This window comes from Peromyscus maniculatus, chromosome 7 (genome assembly GCF_049852395.1).
Source record: "Peromyscus maniculatus bairdii isolate BWxNUB_F1_BW_parent chromosome 7, HU_Pman_BW_mat_3.1, whole genome shotgun sequence".
In the NCBI taxonomy this organism is placed as follows: domain Eukaryota; kingdom Metazoa; phylum Chordata; class Mammalia; order Rodentia; family Cricetidae; genus Peromyscus; species Peromyscus maniculatus.
Window position 1 is genome coordinate 85,951,612 of NC_134858.1, and position 19,579 is coordinate 85,971,190.

The 19,579-nt window shown below is 43.4% G+C and overlaps 1 protein-coding gene across 1 annotated transcript; it reads right to left on the minus strand.

Annotated features, from left to right (window-relative positions):
* Positions 1 to 5,420: 5,420 nt before the first annotated feature.
* On the minus strand, positions 5,421 to 18,407 carry LOC121831173 (glutathione S-transferase A2-like). Its single transcript, XM_076576802.1, has 8 exons — positions 18,325 to 18,407; positions 15,259 to 15,368; positions 11,766 to 11,817; positions 10,804 to 10,936; positions 8,777 to 8,898; positions 8,604 to 8,641; positions 6,446 to 6,577; positions 5,421 to 5,652 (listed from the first exon to the last, which is right to left on the minus strand). The coding sequence occupies exons 2-8, from the start codon at positions 15,343 to 15,345 to the stop codon at positions 5,527 to 5,529; spliced, it is 690 nt and encodes a 229-aa protein (XP_076432917.1). The 5' UTR covers positions 15,346 to 15,368; positions 18,325 to 18,407; the 3' UTR covers positions 5,421 to 5,526.
* Between the last annotated feature and the right edge of the window lie 1,172 nt (positions 18,408 to 19,579).

The following is a 19,579-nucleotide window of genomic DNA, read 5'->3' on the forward strand; positions in this document are numbered from 1 at the left end:
GAAAAAGAGGACTTGAGATAGAGGATAGTGGTAGAGCATGTGTGAGGGTGGAGCTTCAACCTCCTGTTCTACAGAATGAAACATAAAGAATGACCAGTCTGGCACAGGATTAACACTGTTGTGCATCAGTTCAGTGGCTCTGGGTGTTATGCTGCATAAACTGTACTTGATGATCTTGAAACTCTGAGTTCAAGGCTCAACTGCTCACTAACTCATGCTCACTGACTTGTATTTGAGTCCATTATCTCAGAGGGAAAGCTGAGCTCCTAACACTGATAGTGTGAGATGTAAATGTGCATCATGGAGCACAATTCCCCAGGGCAGCTAGAGTTAGGACGCACTGTGTAGAATTTGCATGGACAGAGAGAAATTGCACATGCCCACAGATCCTAAGAATCCCAGCTCCTGGGCCCATAAGGTGGGAGTGAGCAGGTCATGGAGTCAAGGGAGTGCTTAATGTTCTGGAGGAGTCTGGCCAGGCAGCATTTCACCAAAGAGGTAGCTGAGTCAAGATAGATTTTATTAGTCAAAAGGCAATCCAAAACCAACAGTGTGTCAAATTTTAAAAGACATTGAAACTCAAAGTCCCAGGTCATCAGCATCTGGGCTCCTTGAAGTTCAATGAATGAGCCCAGTGGAGGGTGGCCAATGCTATGAGGCAAGAGGTCAAAGTAGCAGGGTTAATGTGGATTCTTAAAGGGACAGGCTGAGCCAGGCTTGGCTTGGGAAACTCAGGATGTGTGGTGGAAGGTAGTCCTAGAAGCTTTCTTGTTCTATAGCACATTTAACAAGTTTGTAGCAGGAATCCTAAAAGGCCTTATTAATAAAATCAAACCTGAAACCATTACTGTGTTTCACTGGAAGATCGTTGAGACGGAACAAGCCACAGCTACTAACCTCATCTGGCCAACTTCTCAGCTGATCATGTCTCCTCAGACTGGAAGCCTCTGAGTCCTCATATCCGAATGGCTCTCAGTTGAACTGTGCTGCTCAAAACCAAAAAGCTTAACCAGCCAAATGCTTAACCAGCCAAATGCTTCTAGTTTCTGGTCCTCACGTCTTATATACCTTTCTGCTTTCTACCATCACTCCCTGGGTTTAAAGGCTCGCTTTCTGGGATTATAGGCTTGAATCACCATGCTTGGCTGTATCCTTGAACAGATGGATTTCTGCCTGTGATATGTGAGGATCAAATGCATGTGCTAAAACTGCCTAACCTAAATATCTAGTGGCTTTTCTGCTCTCTGATATCCCCAGATAAATTTATTAGGGTGCTCATATTTTGGGGAACACAATATTACCATACAAGTTAGAGAAACTGCACAATTCTGACTTTTATTTTTATGTATTTTTTTGAGACAGAGCCTTACTACATAGACCTGGCTGTGTGACGTTTATTCCTTATCAGAGGCTAAGAGTCATAGAATGTCACCAAAAGACAGATGCAGCAGTTAAAGAGAAAACATGGACACCCAGGTTCTGTTTGGATCTTTGAGAGGGCTAAGCAGGTAAAGGCCAAATTCACAGATCTTGGCACGAGAAAAAGAAGAATACATTAAAGGCAAAATGATATATTCAATAGAATCATAGGAGAAAAGTTTGCCAAACTCAGAGAAAGACAGGATAATCTGGACTCAAGAGACACAAAGATCACCAAATGGACAAAACTAAGAAAGAATTTCCATGTCAATTAGTTAAAGAACTAAACATAGAGAACAAGGAAAACATTCACTGTTGCATGAATGAAGTATTAAGTCACAATACAAAGGCAAACACGAGAGAATCACAACAGATTTTCAACCATACAAGAAAGAATATCATGAAATTCAGAAAACCTTAAGCACATACTTTAAAACCTCTGTGCTAATAAAAGGGAAAATTTAAAATAAATGGAAGAATTTCTAAATGCATATGATGTGGCACAATTAAGCTGAGAAGAAAAGTACTTAAACTGATTCATAACCAGCAAGAAGATTGAAGCAGTATTAAAAAAAAAAGTCTCCTACCTAAAATATGCCCAGAAGCAGATGGATTCACAGCAGAAGTCTACCAGAACTTAGACAAGAATTGACACTTACATTACCCAAACTGTTCCACGAAATAGCAGGAAGAAAGGTTTCCAAGTTCATTGTATGATGCAGTATTACCCTGACACCAAAACCCAGATGAAGACACCAGCAGTCAACAAGGGCTCCTCTCTCCTCACAGTCACCAGACATTTTCTCACATTTATTAATGGTCATCTAAATGTGCACACATGTGTGTGTCACAGTGCATCTATAAAGATCAGAGGACAGCTTAGTGGAGTTGATTCTCTCCTTCCACTGTGTGGAACGAAGGAATTAAATTCAGGTGGTAGGTTTGGCAGACGGTGCCTTTCCCCAGTGAGTCATCTTGTGACACCCTCACCAGTCCTTGTTGTGGTTTTTTAAAATTTAATAAAAATATAATTACATCATTCTCCACTCTTTCCCCCTTAATGTCCCTCCAGTGTCCACCCCTCCCAACCTCTCTCCCAAATTCTCAGCCTCCTTTTCTTTAATCACTGTTACATACACATATAAACAAATAAACAGGAATACAGCCTGCTGAATCTGTTTAGTGTTGTCCTCATGGATGTGGATCCAATGAAGGGACTCATCCCGGAGAAAGCCGAATTCTCTCTCAATCTCTCTCTCTCTCTCTCTCTCTCTCTCTCTCTCTCTCTCTCTCTCTCTCTCTCTCTCTCAACAGTTCCTATTTATTATGGCTCTTTATTTATGGGTGTGGCCCATATGATTTCCTCCATCTATATTGGGATGACAGCTGGTGTTAGATTGCTATGTCCCAGGATGTGGTCTATTTTAGAGAAATTTCCATGACCTAGAATGTATAGTCTATGGTGTGTTGTGTGGAATATTTTGTAGATTTCTCTGAAGCCCGTTTGATGCATGTCATTCATTTCTCATTTTTAGTTTATTTTTGTCAAGAAGACTAGTCTATTGGAGCAAATAGAGTATGGAAAGCCCCGTCTATTGATGGTTTGTCATTGCTCTGTGTCTTTAATTAAGTAGTACCATTTTTGTGAAAATTTGTCCATCAGAGTTTGGGGTCCCCACAACATGAGGAACTGTGTTAAATGATCACAGCACTGGGAAGTTTGAGGACCACTCTTCTATGATCTTGTTGAAAATCTTGTCTATGCCATTGACCTGGGATTCTTCTCTGTCACCTGGGCCTATAATTAAGAATTAGAATGTTCATGGTGTCCCACATTTCCTGGATGTTTCTTTATATATTTTTAATTTCATATTTTTGTGTGATCTCTCCCCTCTACTTTATCTTTGAGGACTGATACAGTTTCTTCTTCTTGACCCATTCTATATGTAAGACATTCCCCTGAGTTTTCTAATTGGATCATTAAGTTTTTCAATTCTGCCTTCATCTCAGCTTGAGTTTACTAAATATTTCTATCTTTCTACTGAATCTGTTTTTCAAATCCTGGGTTGTCTTCATTATTTCCATCATGTCTGTGTTTTCTTGGACATCACCCAAGCATTTATTTTCTTCTTTGATTTCATTGAGCTGTTTCTTTGTTTCTTCTCTAACCACTCAGAATCCTTTAAAGAAATTTGTGATTTCTCTTTCAGATCTGTGTTCTGGGGTTCATTCTCACTGGAGAGCATGTTGTAGTTCTGCTGGATTTGGCTTGGGAAGGATACTGCCTTTATCATTCATATTGCTTGTATTGTTCTCCATGAGAACTGGGTATGTAGACTTTTGTTGGTTCTGTGTCTTATGTGGCCACAGCAGTCTGGCATAGAGCACAGGATTTTAGGAATGGCTGGGATGGGGAGTTGGGTACAGTCAGAAGTGATGGATTCAGGTTGTAGTGGGATTTTGGGTATGGGAGTCTCTGCAACCACCACAGCCAGAAGAACACAATCCATGGGAGGGAAGAAGGTAGTCTGACTCTGAGTAGTTTATGTAAGCACAGAAAATTTGTTGAAAAATTCCTGTTGATAAACTATACCCTGTAGGCACAATAAAGCTTAAGACATGACTACACCAGAATTTTTTATAAGGTACATGTTACATCTTCCATAAAGATGGATTCTATAGATTGACAGCTCATGATGAAGATCTGGTAGAGGATCCAGTGTAGTCTTTGATACTAAGATTGCTCAAAGGTCACCAGGCTCTTAGCCCTATTCATTCCCAGACCCCTGGAAGGGAAAGAGTTAATACATCATTCTCTTTGATAGGACAATCCTATGTGTTTAGCATTCCTAGTCCCCTAGTGCTTGTCTGTGACCACAAGGATCTCTGTGACTCCCACATAGAGGGGAGAACCTGGACCTGTGTGTAAGATGTGCATCCTGGCCTGGGCTGGAGGTTGACGACTGTGTAAGTGGAGCTCAGCAGGGTAATGGGTGTGGAGCCCAGGCTGGATCAGAGGAAGGGGGAGGGTGTGCAGAGAGTAGGCTTAGCCAGACGCACCAGGCTAGACCTCAACACAAGATATTCAGGACAGGACTGGCTCTAGAGATTTGAGGTTTACAAGGAAAAGATGAAATCATCAGATTCCAGTGGGGCAAGGACAGAATTTATTTATCCTTTATTTATTCATTTGACACAGGCATCACTATTCTGTAGCTCTAGCTGTCCTGGAACTCACTATGTAGATCAGGATGGCCTTGAGACTTCACAAAGATCCATGTAGCTCTGCTTCCCAAGTGCTGGGATTAAAGGCATGTGCCAACACACCCAGCTAAAGACAGAAACTTTTCAAAGATATTTTATGTTATTGTTATTTTGCTTGAATGTGTATTTTGCTCTCTATTTTTACTATTAAAGTATTTTTAATTTTTATTTTACATGTGGAGGTGTTTTGAGTAAATATATGTATGTATATCACAGGTGAACAGTGACCACAGAGGTCTGAAGATGACATCAGGTTCTATGGAGCTGAAGTTACACATGGTTGTGAGATGTCATGGAGATGCTGGGCACCTAACCTGGTCCTCTCCAAGAAAAACCAGTGCATGTCACTTGTGAGCCTGCTCTCCAGATTTGCCCTCACTATTTTAAATATTTAATTTTGTTGTCTCTGGTGTTTTTTCTTTCTTTAAAATATCTTTACACTAGTTATCCAATTCCTTCTCCCCTAATTGCACTCTTTTTTTTAGACCTCAATTTTTTTCTTTATTTTTTATTCTATTTTTTTCATTTTTATTTCTTTCTCTTGTAATTAATGTTACCTTTATTTTTTTGGCTAATTCTACAAATATTTTAGTCACTTCTTTTCTCTTGTTAGTGTCCTTTTTACTTAGTTTTTCCTTATTTTTACAAGCTTTGCTCTTATTTGTAATGACTATTATTTGCCTTCTTGGAATGTGATCCTGCAATCCCAGGTCAACAAGTTGAACACATTCCATACATATATCCCTTGTTCATGTTCATTTTCTCAAATACCAGGATGAACAATTGCTGTTTATTATTTAAAAACCCCAGAGACTGGTGTCTGTGGGCTCTCTCAATGCAGCTTTACTTAGTATTGAAAATCTTCTTCGCCTCTTCGAGTTGTTTTGCATCAATGGGAGGCTTTCTCTGGCTGCCAGGCTGTAGGAACTTCTTCACATTGGGCAGGCTGCTGAGTCTGCTCTTCAGGGCCTGTAATCCAGAAAACATAGCCTGAGAGTCAGAATGGCTTATGTGGACAATCCAAAAAACTCTGGGGCCCTCCCAGAACATGACCAACTGCATCCTTACAAAGCTCCAGTGTAGACATGAGTAGAATGATAAAACCATGAGCTGAAACCATAGCTCAGCATAATGTTCCTAAAGACCTCCTTTGACATCCACTTACCTTCTCCTCAGGTCCCTGACACACCCTATGGTCTGGTTTTGTGGTGCAGAGCACAGAGCACTGTGTCTCTCAGGTGTGAAAGCAGAGACTACCAAAGAAACCTGAAGGCTTGAAAAAACGGAGTTGGAAATGGACACAGAAAATCTCAAAGTCTAACCAGGAGCAACTCACAGCCAGTTTTCACACCTGGAGATAAGGATGGGGTCCCTAGGGGTGGAGGACAGCATGGTGGGGGCTGTGGAGAGGGAAGCACAGTGTTGAGAAGTCAGAGCTGAGGAAGGGGATCAGCATGACAGAGACCTGCTCAGACAAAAAGTATGCAAAGACAGGACACATGAATTGAAGATGAATGCCCGAAGCATCCTCCAAAAAACAGGGGTCCAGGGAAACTCTTGCATCTTTCTCATGACAAAAGGCAAAATATTCTTTCTGGGGTACCAGCCTCCAGTCTTCATACTCAAAAGACAATTTTCATGCCTGAACCCAGGGTCTAGAAGCTCAGTTTGGAGGCCCGAGGATGGGCCCTACGAAGACCACAGGCCACCATTATACTCTCAGCGGCATGTGTGTGCGGCTGCCTCTCTGAGGTGATCTCACCTTCAGCAGGGGGAAAGGGGCCAGAAGACTGGAGTCAAGTTCTTCAATATAGAGGAGAAGTTCCAGCAGGTGAATGTCCACCCTGGTCAGCCTGTTGCCAACAAGGTATTCTTGTCCATGGCTCTTCAACACCTGCAGAATTAAAGGAGACAGATTATGAACATAGAGTTGGGCAGGGACCACTGACTTTTCCCAAGTCCCCCAAGGGGTGGCTCTGCCTTTGCCTGGCAGGGATAGAGGTGCAGACACTTCTCTAGGCCTATCATGTAAGAGGGAGAGGGAGAAGTCAGGCAGGCAACCTCCTCTTTAAAGTTCATGTGAACTTTCTCTCTCATTGCCAGTTCCTATGGCCTTCACACCACGCACCCTTTTGTACATTTTCCACCTGAGGTCAGGATTAGCCCTGACACATCTTGTTTCTTCCTCTTATTTTAAGCTGATGGGACACTGGAATGTCAGGACTTTCCTCTCCCTGTCCTCTGTTCAATCTCTCTTGGGCAGAGGCTCTGCCTGCAGGGAGCTTCAGTCACAGAGAACATCCCCTGTCTGCATTCTCCTGTCTGCTCTCCTTAGGTCTCTGGAATCTGAAGTACACCCAACTGAACTACAGCACATCCTCTCCTTTACAGCATTGGCTCTGACTCCCATCCTTCACTGTGCCATGATTGACATGCTGAATTGCGCAAGGTGACCTGAGTTGGAGTCTGTAACATTGTACTGATAACACGTGAATGTTGACAGATGAGCAAACCGACATCATATGGTTTTAATCTTGTTATCTGATTGGTAGCTACATATTTATTTAACATTGATGTCAACATTTCTGGTTGTGTGAATATTGGACATTAATACTGTCTTAGTTACATTCATATGGCATTTACTTAAATATCCCAGCAATATGAAAATCACAGATAACCACAAGGAAAAGCCATTCTTACGTCATGAGCTACAAGTGAAGAACTATAAAGGCATTGTGATCACCTTCTCACACTGTACATGTCTACAGAGAAAAATATAATTAGCACATCCAAAAACAAAAGGAAGCCAGGCACAGTGGCACACACACATAATCCCAGCACTCAAGAGGCTGAGGCAGGTGGATCTCTGTGAGCTCAAGGCCAGTCCACATAGACAGTTCCCGAAAGCCAGAGCTACATAATAGAGAAACCCTGTTTAAAATTTAAAAAAAAAAAAAGGAAAAATGAAGAAAAACTTAAAATACAAAAGACAGCATCAAATGTTCTCAGTACATAGTTCATCGTGAACATGGAGGTTATGAATCTCATACGCCATGTGCAGTAAGCTGAGATGGCTGGACATTATGTTCTACGAGACAGGGCCTTGATTTTAGAGGGCTGTGTGAGGACTTGAAGGCTCTAAAACTCTCCCACAGAGCAGAGACAGCCATGAATGAACTTTCAGTTAAAGGATGAAAAAAAGGTAATGCTTTGTAACATGGGGGTCAAAGTCAGGTCTTTCAGGAATGTCCAGGATGCACTTATCCTCTAGGATCATAGCTCTGTTCTTATCTTTTACTTGACAGAAGATAAATAGTTCTGAAGTGTTCCTGATCTTTCTCCAAAGAGAAGCCTTGACTAAGAGAGGCACTCCATGTCACTGACACACCTTCATTTGCTGAGTGTGCATGGCTCTTCCTCCAAGCCTGGTATCTGTGACCCCAATTCAGCCAGATCAGTTTTTGTTAACATCACTTCATCAGCCTCCTCCTCTCCACCCTCCATCCCTGTCCTTGTTAGGCACTTCCCCTCTGTCTTTGAAGCACTATCATATTCTCCTGACAGCCAGTCACTCTCTGCCTCCCTGTGTGATGTGACAGAATATTTTCCCATCTGTGTTTTTCTTGAGTTTGCTCTGGCATTGAAGCCTGTTGTGTTCTGCAGGATCTGGGTCCATCCTGGTGTGGCTCAGCTTTCCCAGATCAAGTTCTGGTTGTGGCCATGAACCCTGTTGAATGCTGTCCCCTAGACTGGCCATGCAGGGCTCCTTCACAGGCTATTTTCCACAGTGCCCTGTGGGGCAGGGGGCTGCACAGAGAGGCTCATGGAAGGTCAGCACTGCAGCAACCATTCTCTCCCAGACTCTACCTTTCTCCTGTCCTTGGAACTCAGTGTCCCCTGACTTCAAAGAGCCCACTTACGTTTTCAAAGGCAGGCAAGTACCGGGTTTTGGTCCTGTCTTTTTTTTTTTTTTTTTTTTTTTTTGTTTGTTTGTTTCCTGGAACTCACTTGGTAGCCCAGGCTGGCCTCGAACTCACAGAGATGCGCCTGCCTCTGCCTCCCGAGTGCTGGGATTAAAGGCGTGCGCCACCACCGCCCAGCTTGGTCCTGTCTTTTATCATGGAAATCTTGGCTTCTTTTTGGTCCGGGGGACATGTAACCCATTGCCAAATCAGGTCAATCAGATCTACAATGCCCTCTGTATACATGTCAATCCTGAAAGACAAAATTGTCCAAATGGTCAGGGTTTTCTGGGATTCACTATTTTACATTTTAATCTAAAAACCTGAGAAATTTACACTGAAATGTGTTTGCAAGCTTATTCACCTCTAGTGGGTTATTATCTTTATATTTAACAGATTTAACTTTCCTTCTAGGATATCATGACAGTTCAGATACACTTTTAGAATTTTTTTTACACTCATGGCCCATCCCAAGGACAAAGAGCATCACTGGCATTCCAGAAGAAAACCATCAAATTCTATAGCTATCTCTCTGTCTCTCTGTCTCTCTCTGTCTCTCTGTCTCTGTCTCTGTCTCTGTCTCTCTCTCTCTCTGTCTCTCTCTCTCTTTCTGTCCTTCTCTCTCTCTTCCCTTGTTTTAAACTCTCTCTGACAAAATATGTTCTTAACAACCCTGTTGAGATTCTTAGAGCTAACACTCTGACTCCCATGTAAGCTCAACATAGAGCCCTGGTTGAAGCATCAGATGCATCTCTGTGCATCTCTCCTTCTGCTGCATGGTCCAGAGTCATTCTTGGTCAGTCTTAGAGGTTCTCCAGTCTTTTCTGATGAAGAACATCTGCATGTCCTACACACACTGCTCCTAGACTCTGGCCTTGTTAACTTTTGTCAAGACTGGTCTATTTCTTTATTCAGTTGACCCACAGCACAGCAAAGGACACATGTGTTCCCTTCTTTAAACTGTATTTCACACAGCTCTTTTGGAAAAGAGTTTTATTGTCACATTTTCACATGCTACCATTGCTGGCCCCCAGAAAGGTGGTATTCTGTGTTTCCATGAATCTGTAGCAGTCTAAGCATGTTAACATCCTCCAGTGTTAGAGGAGGTTGATCCTCACTCCCTTCAAACCTCTAATCCCGCCCCTGTGGCAGCTGCTCCAGAAGGTGCTGACCCACTTCCTTCTTTTCCATGGGGAGGACAGGAACGTTTCCTATGGAATGAACCATGGAGCATGTGCCCTGGTGTCTCCTTCTTTATATAATTCAGTGTCCATACTTGACCTTTGTTCTGCGCCCCTCAGCACTTCAGATATTTTCATCACTAAAATTATAAGTTTTGCTCCTCTTTCTTCTATTACTGAATATCTGGGCTGAGTCTACCATGAGAAAATTATAAATGATGTTGTTAGGTGTATTTCTATACAAGCACTATTAAAGTGCTTCTCTTTACTATTAAAGCCGAGTCTCTCTTTTCATGGACATATGTTTCCAACACTAGTGTTTCTGGCTAGCACCACATTTAGCTCTCTGAGCAACTCAAATACTCATAAACAGTGGGTTATGAATGAAGGATTTTGTCATATTACAATGAGTCCCAGCATGGGTGGTACATTCAGCCTGGTTGCTTTAGTTCTGAATTAAATGCTTCAGGTAATCTAGGTCCTTGAGAACCGGTCTGTCTAAGGCTCATTGAGTTGACCAGTCCATAGAACTGGCTGGCAATTCAGGTCTTGCTCTGCACTATTCCTACTCCTGGGATGTGGAAAGCAGCCTCTTCCTCCTTCCCTTCTTAGGACTCCTCCTCTATCCTCAAGTCCTGTGTCCTTTGTCCTAAGCTGTTGGCTGAGGTCCAGTCTCTGAAGACTTGAGCACCTGGAGTCCTGATTCCACCATGCTCAGGGTCCATGGACCATCAACTTTGCAACTCTGTCCCCATGCTCTGATGGCAACATCATCCTCTGCTGCAGTCACACTCACCTGAACCCACCCCAGCTGCTCCTCCCTCTCCTCCATGGACTCCTCCATACTTGGACTAAGTGTTTATATCAAGAGCCAGCCTGCTCCTAGAATCAAAGCCTGCCACCCTCTTGCTCATTGGTGGAGACACCAATTCCTTCCTTTGTTTCCCCTTGGAGTAATAACAGGAAATGTACCGTACAGGGCTCTCTCCTTCACGTCCTTGCCATAGAGGTCGTATTTGGTGGCAATGTAGTTGAGAATGGCTCTGGTGTGCACCAGTATCATTCCGTCAATCTCCACCATGGGCACCTGGTCAAACATCAGGTTCCCATCTTTGAAAGAAGAAAGGAAAGAGGTCTGTGAAGTGTTCAAGTCTCACTTCTCAGGAACAGAAAAGTTGTATTGAAATGTCCAATCATGCAAAGGAAATATAAATGATTGATAGCCAGTCTTTAATTAAAATCCCTTTTACTTTTATCTCCGGCTTTCTCTTTGTTCATAATCTTCTGTTGGCTTTTGAGCTTCGCTCATTCACTGTTATTTGCTATCCAGATTCATATCATATCTCTCATGCATGTTTTTATGTTCAGTTCTTGTCTCCGGATACATTTGAGAGTTAGGAGGGACAGCAGAGGGCCATCATGCAAATAGAGCTATGTAGGGAGTTTGGAAATCTAGTTATCTTCAAGACATAAGGTGTATGACAGTTTCCTGTGTAGTGAGCCACTGATTCCTCCAGGCTGTATTTATGGGGTGATAGTAACTCATCAGTAGGTATAATGAAAATGCTCAAGAAAATTATCCCTGCTCTTTGTCCACCCACGATTTAATCAATGGCCATGTACCTCTGTGGTTATTGGGCATTGTGGGTGAAGAAAACGAAGGTAGAATTGAATGAAAGTGAGCCTGAATGAAATAGCTCAGTCTGATGCAGAAATAGTAAGAAAACATTTATTTACCGGTCACCAGACAAATGTTTGCTGAAACTAACTTCCTCTCTCTTATCATTGTTTCCATTTTCAGAGCACTCAAGGAAACCCACCACCTACATCGTATCACTCTGCCATTCTTGACTATTCCAACCCACCACCCACCACCATCACCATCTGGTAAACCTTTTACTAGGCACCTCATTGAAGACATATGGATACTTAGTGTTACCTTTTCTTAACTTTTCCAAGTCTTCTGGACATTCTATAAACTTCTCTTCAAACTGAAGACAGAAAAAGTAAATGCATTTTCATTATCTCATTCTGTATTGTTGTAGACTTTTGAACTTGAGTGGTCTGTGTCTGGCAGTACATCTGCAGAAGTTAAAACTTGCTGTAGACACGAAAACATCTGAACCTGGCCAGTTGCAAATTCAGATTAGATCCATCAACAACAGGGTGATGAACATAACGAAGCTGCTCATTCTTTTTTTTTTTTTTTTTGGTTTTTTGTTTTTTGTTTTGTTTTTTTCAAGACAGGGTTTTTCTGTGTAGCTTTGCGCCTTTCCTGGAGCTCACTTGGTAACCCAGGCTGGCCTCGAACTCACAGAGATCCGCCTGCCTCTGCCTCCCAAGAGCTGGGATTAAAGGCGTGTGCCACCAAATCCCAACCAGATGTTCATTCTTGTAGTGTTCCTCCTCCCTGACCCCACTATGTTCCTGCTTATGTCCTAAGAATAGAGTGATCTCATGGAAGGACCAGCACTGAGAAATGGACTGTTGAGTGTTTGAACTCTCAGCAAAGCCTGTTAACTTCAGTGATAACAGAATAGAACTTTCTGGGTCTTCATTATGGCACATGGTATGACCAACAATACCTGGTTGTTTTTTTTTTTATTCAGGATTTAGTTTTACAAATTTTAAATGTGTGTTTGTGTGTGGGGGTATGCATGTGAAAACACCCATCTCAGAGGTTAGAGATGCTGGAAGCCAGAGGTTATGATTCAGTTTGATATGGGGTGGTAAACAGTTTTAACTGTCATATGTGGATGCTGGGAATCATAGTACATTGTATGTGCAACAAGAATTCAAAACAACCAAACCATTACTCTAAGCCCACATCAAACTTGCTTATATTTTGGGGCTGTTATTATATTTTTTAGATAGTTATTTGTTTTATGTATACATATTAATTTATTTTTGTGTGAGGATACACATACCCAATGAAAACCCACTCTGGATCTGAACCCATGAGGCTTAGTTTTTAGTCACCTTGCCCTCTCTCCTGCCCTCTAGAGTAATAAGCCACTCTCTTCTTTTCTCAGTTTAAAGAAACTTTTCAATCATGAAAAGCTGAAAATCAGCTTCTTCCTTGCTTGACGAAGCAGTTTGTGGATGATTCCATAACCGCCCGGACTGAACTGACGGGAATGAAATGTGAGTGTGGACAACTTCCACAGCTTTCAAGTGCTGCACAGAATGCTGACGTCATCAGGGAGGGCATCTGAACTTATATGGTGTTGGTGGGTGTGAGGGTGATGAGGTCAATGGGCGGCCTGTGGGCACATTGAGTCTGGAAGGTGTGAGCCAGGGTCTCTAATAGCCTCTGCCCACTGCCTTCTCAGTCACTCTGGGACATGGAACAGGAAGGCTTCTATGCAAATGCCCCACCCCCTCCTCCTCCTGTGATGAATCAGCAGTCCAGTGGCTTAGAACATAACCCTGAGCCGCAAAGCTGGCATAAGACACTGGCACCCAATTATTGAATTATTTAAAGCAATCCTCTTGGACTGGCACTAGTGTGTCTCAGTTCTTTTTTTTTTTTTTTTTTTTTGGGTTTTTCGAGACAGGGTTTCTCTGTGTAGCTTTGCGCCTTTCCTGGAGCTCACTTGGTAGCCCAGGCTGGCCTCGAACTCACAGAGATCCGCCTGGCTCTGCCTCCCGAGTGCTGGGATTAAAGGCGTGCGCCACCACCGCCCGGCAGTGTGTCTCGGTTCTTATGCACCCCTTCATTCAGAAAGGATCCAGCTGAAGCCCTCCCTATTCTTTTAGGAATGGATGTGTGATTCCATGGCTGAGGTAAACATGTTGCCTTGACACTGAGGGAAGACACCAAAGCAGCCTTCACTGGACACCACTTCATCCTTCAAGCCTCCTGAGGACAAGATCTCAGGAAGTGTCCTTGACTTCCTCTCAGGAAATGCCAACTTCTGAGCTGCCCTATGTGAACTGGGAAGGGTTTTTCCCAGTGACACCTCTAGAGGACAGCACTAAAGCCTACCAGAACTTTCTGCTCTACAACTGGAAAGGAAAACATTGAACCTCAGAATGTTGCTTCCACCCCTCACTGGGGCCACTCACACACTTAGCTGAAAGCTCATAGACATGGGGGCCACCTGAGGATGGGGCCTCTGTTTTATTCACCACCTTTACCCTCCCGACCAGGCCTCTTCCTGGCATTTGATGGTCTCTACAAACTGATTACTGAGTATTGATCAGTTTTGACAGGCAGGCTGTTACTGCCTTCTGTGTCAGGTTTCCCATTTGTGGTGCATATTTTTAATTTAATTCCATCAAGCTTCTCTTGTATAGTTTACCACTGTTAACATTTTTCTATTATTAGGAGTGTAGAGGGAGACAGTGTAAGTGCCCATGGAGACCAGAGGCACGGGAACCCTCTGAGGCTAGGGTAACAGGCGGTTGTGAGCATCCGGTGTGGGTCCTCTGCAAGAACAGTATTGGATTTTGACACTGAGCCATCACTTCAGTCTCCTGTCCCCTCTAAACCATTTTTATCATGGAAATTCCTGCATCTGTGATGTAAAACTGCGCACAAGGTGCAAAGAGCCTCCATCCGTCAATCACCAGCTCCAACAACCACCAGCTAAAGTCACCCTGTTCCCCTCTGTGCCCATCTTCTCTGTGACTCTGACCTTAATGTCAGAGCTGAGGTGTCACACGTCCCTGTCACAAACACCTCACCAGGAATCTCCCAATGTAAGGACTCTTTTTCCCCCTTTGGTTTTTGGAGAAAGGATTTCTCCTTGAAACAGCCCTGACTGTCCTGGAACTCATTCCGTAAAGTAGGCTGGCACAAACTCACAGAGATCTGTCTGTCTCTGCCTCCTGAGTACTGAGATTAAGCAGGTGCCACCACCACCCTGCATAAGAACACTTTTTAAAAGATTTTAGGTGTTAGCCGGGCGGTGGTGGCGCATGCCTTTAGTCCCAGCACTCGGGAGGCAGAGCCAGGCAGATCTCTATGAGTTCGAGGCCAGCCTGCGCTACCAAGTGAGTTCCAGGAAAGGCACAAAGCTACACAGAGAAACCCTGCCTCAAAAAACCAAAAGAAAAAAAAAAAGATTTTAGGTGTCACACTTAAAATCACAATATCTTAACGTAATCTGTAATAATCAAGTAGTAAGGCCTAATAGCCAATATTCACGTTTCTATTCCAATATCTCCTTTTCTACCTTGATTTAACTCAAATCAGCAAGTAACCAAATAATTATTATTTTTTGTATTGAAAACATCTTTTAATATGAATGTGTTCTTTGATAGAGAGCATAATAAGATTTTCATTTGTTCAAATCAATCCATCTCTTCTCATTATCATTTTTTGTGGGGTTGGTGTCCACATTCTATGATGAGAACCAGGGAAGGGAAGCTCTTTTATCAGTAAGAGTACAGCCGGTCTGGTTCCAGAAGCACAATGCACAACCTACCTCCACCCCTGCTGCAGCCAGCAGCCACCTGATGCATTCCATTCGGCCCCGGGAATTGAAGTAGTGAAGTACAGGCTTCCCGGCCATGGCAGCAACTGTGGTTTCACTGACTGTGAAGGAAAAGCAAAGAGGTCAATGCCAGGGAGACTGTGCTTTGAGATGTGAGTAATAACACAACACTGGAGGAGGGAAGTCTGCCTTCTTCATGGGCAGCTTCCAGGGGGCGCAGGAGGGTTGTTGACTAATTTCTCACCATCAGTGACCACAAACCTGCAATTGCACCAAACAGGTCTCAGCTGGCCATGTGCCTTTGTTGTGGCGATGTTGTGAGACCCCTGAGGAAGACCACCACAGAGCCAATATCCGATGCAAAACACAAAGGTGTTTATTGATAACAAACAAGCCAAGGCTTGATCCATGTCCAACACTCAACACAGCAGGTGGAGGAGGATGGCCCTGAGCTCTCAGGATGAGGGGTTTTTAAAGGGAAAAATTGCAAACAGGATGGTACAAGCTTTGCCCTCATATGGTTGGTTGAGGGTTTGTAACCTTTGAATTTACTGCACTTATTATTTTGAGGGAAGGCCTGGAGAAGTCCCCGGCATTGTCCTTGAGCTGCCATGGAGGCTTGCTGGCCAAGCACATTCGCATTGACCCATGCAAGTAGCTCTAGGTTGTTGAGGGGTCCCAGACAGTAAACAAATGGCTGAACCTTGAACAGGTCAGAGTATGTACAGAAAGGGAGCTACTGCAAGGACTATGTATTTTGTTTATGGCCCTACCAGAAACTGCTTGATTAAGTCTCGGGAAACTGGAATTGACCCCGATCTCTGAGAGAACACTGAACGGCCTGTCAAGGGGTTGGCTTGGTTCTTTCACCTTCTCTTTGAGGACATAAACGGAGCAGCCCTGATCCTCTAGTAATAAAGGACTGGGATTCTGTTGACCTTGGGTAGCAGAGCCATCACAGAGGGATGAGACAAAGTTCCTCCCCAGTCCTTTGGTCCCTGGGCTGCTCAGTTCAGAAGATGTCGATGGCTTTGTGTCAACTTGGCTGTGTCAAACCCTAGTTCTCCCAGAAGAATGGCTCGTCTCTAGGTTGCAGTTCTGTTTCCCACTGAACACTGGACCCTGCTCTGTGTTCACAAGAGAACCATTGATGCAGTAACACCATGTAATGAGCAGTTGTTCATTGGACCTTCACTTCATCACCACAAAGTTATTGGTGAGGAGCTGTCCCTGTCACACGTTTGCAGGAGAGAGGATTTCCATATAGTTCCATGCTGAGGAGACCCTGAGAGTGCAGCTCAGTTCCTGCACAGTGAGCAGATGTGCTTAGTCCCTGCTGCTCAGGGGCTGGAAAGTCAACATCATGGGTCATGGGTAGTGTCTTTAACTTGTGATATAATAGGAAATTTCAGTGTCTGCCTTTAACTAGGTACTGTGTGTGTGTGTGTGTGTGTGTGTGTCTGTCTGTCTGTCTGTCTGTCTGTCTGTTGGTGCACATGGGTGCAGTGACTGCAAAGGCCAGAAGAAGACACCAGATCCTCTAGAGCTGGTGGGCTCCGTCTACTGGGTCAGTATCACAAGGCCTCAGCAACATTCTTACCCCTCAGATGTCGGCCTCCCTGCTCTCAGTTTACACTTGCTTCTCATGGGCACCTAACAGTGTTCTCAGGTACTTGATAGCAATCTGTTCTTTTCTGTGTGTGCTTTTCTTTGTTTATTCCATGAGCTGTAGTTTGCTCTGCACAGGTTCTGTACTGAGGACCTCACAGGGACCCTGAGATTCTGAGGCTTTCAAAGACTTTCATCCTATCTTCCCTGGGTTGCAGCCTTTCCTCAGCATCACTTGCCTTGCAGCCATATGGTGACTTACACCTTAAAAACGACATCTCTGCTGAGCTGTGTGGCTCTCTCTCATTAACCTCCCAGTTTTAGAACTGCACGTGCTAAGATTCTGCTAGCCTTCTCCATATTCATGAGGAATGCTTTGAACCTTAGCATAGGATTGGCCACATAAGTGCTTAGTGTCAGAGTTTGTATTTAACCTCTTTCTTCTACAGACTCATTTTTTCCTGCCATGTCTTCTTACAGAATTTTAAACTGTTTTCTGGTCTCCCATTCATTCCCTCCTACACACATCTGTGATCACAGAGAAAATAAGTAGACAACTTCTCCCTGGTATATGATGGAGTCCTCAGATCTCCCAGGGATCAATAGTTAGTCACACTTTTCTTTTCCATTTGCTTTCTTTTTCTTACCATTTAATAACAGAGGTTGTGTTGGGCAATTAAATATTCAGATAAAGTAACAAATCCTAAGTATGAAACCTTCTATTCTGCTATTTAAACAGAATTATCAAAGCAATTAGAATCCACACGAGAGAAACAAATGTGGTAGAAAACCCAACTGGGGAAGTGCTTTGGGAGGGTGGCTGGGAGAGTCTGGGTAAATAAAAATTCTCACCTGGGAGGAATCTGCAAGTTCTCTGTGAGATTGGCACATGCAATTCAAGAGAAGAACGCTATTGATCTTAGGTTTCCCTGAGAGGACAATCCAGGTCTACTCCTCACTATCCTGAATCCCATAATTTAGAGGCCCTTGCAAATACATTAAACCCCACCCTTTGGCTCAGTGACTGAAGGGGAGAAGGAGGGAGAAGGAAACAGACAAAGAAGCAGAAGGAGAAAAAGGAGGAGTAGGAGATGAGGGAAGGAACAGAATGAGAAGAATGAAGACCACCATGAAGAAGGAAGGAGAAGAAGGAGGAGCAATGGAGGAGGGTAGGGGTGGAGGGTGATGGACAAAGGAAGAGGAGGAAAAGAGAAGGAGAAATAGCTCCTCAACAAAATAATTCATATGAACTAGAAATCAAACACAGGTAAAAATTGAGGAGGTGAGAAGTGAATATGATCAAAGTATATAACATACATGAGTGGAAATTACAAAATAAAACCAGCTGTTCTATACAATTAATGCATAATAAATAACCCCCTGAAAAGCTGTTTTCCAGTGATGCAGACATGAGAACATTTCACACAGGTTATAAAAGAGCGAACTGACCTATTGAGAGTCCAGGCTTCCTCTCCACTCACCTTAGCAACTCCTGCTCCAGATGAATGTGGAGGCTACTTTAATAAGGTGACGATTCTAACAAGGGGGTAGGGACCAATAGGAAACAGCCACTCCCATGGACTCCCCCAGAGTTCAACATTCCAGAGTTTCATAACAGACTAAAATGGGACAAATCAGGGGGAGGCTCACAGGCCATGACCCTTTCCTGAAGACCTAGAGTCCTTTAATGAATTCCTTGGTTTAATGCTTATGTGTCTCTAAATAACGTGTCATCCATGTTCCTTTGAACAACCTAATGAAACACATTGGTCAAGAAAAGAAGAAACAAAGGAAGCAGACCGCACTAGAAGCATAAATGGAATCACAGAGTCAACCCACAGAACCCTCAACTATAACCATAAAATATGACTTTACACTAGTAACTTTGGGGGATAGTTTGTTAAGTACCCTTAAATTACAGAATTAAGACATTGTCCCAAATTCAAGGCTAACTGAAGTACAGGTTACACTGGCCCCTGCTTGTTGTATCTAATGATCAAGCTAATATCCTGTAAGAGCATAATTGTCTTAACCTTTGTCCTGTTTTAATCAGGAGCTGAAGGGCAGAAAGGAATTTCTTCACTTAACTTCACCTGGATGACTATCAACAGTCTGTCCCAGCATGCTCTGGGCCTCAATGCTTCTGTGCAACCCTGCAGTTACTTCTGTGGGAAATTGCCTTGTCACCATTAGTAATGCCATTTCCAAGCTAGTGAGAATTACTGTTACTTCGTGCCAAGTTCAAGCTCCCACCCCTATCCACAAACAAGGACAACATCTACCACTGACTTTATGCACACACTCACATGCTCACTTGTGGTTTTTGTTATAATTGTTGGTTCATAGGTCTTTATTAATCATTACCCGATGATGTGGTTGGCTTCAGTGATGCATGTCACTTGCCTGAGTCTGATACTCTACTAGTGTCCAGGGCTGGCCTCTTTTATCTTGGTATACACTGCTAATTTCTCTCCAACTATATAATTCCCCCCCCTCAAGGGGCGCTGCACTTCTCTAAAAACAGATTACAAACTGCCACTGCTGCCCTTCAGGGTGATGCTCATGTGCACCAGCACAGGATCTCAGGTCCAGGCATCAGTTTCAGTTACATGGATGAGTTTGAACATGGCCCATGAAGAGTCCCTGCCACAGGCTGTGAACTTATGGCAGAGGAAGAACAAACCCTGGAGGAAGGTGAGTGTCC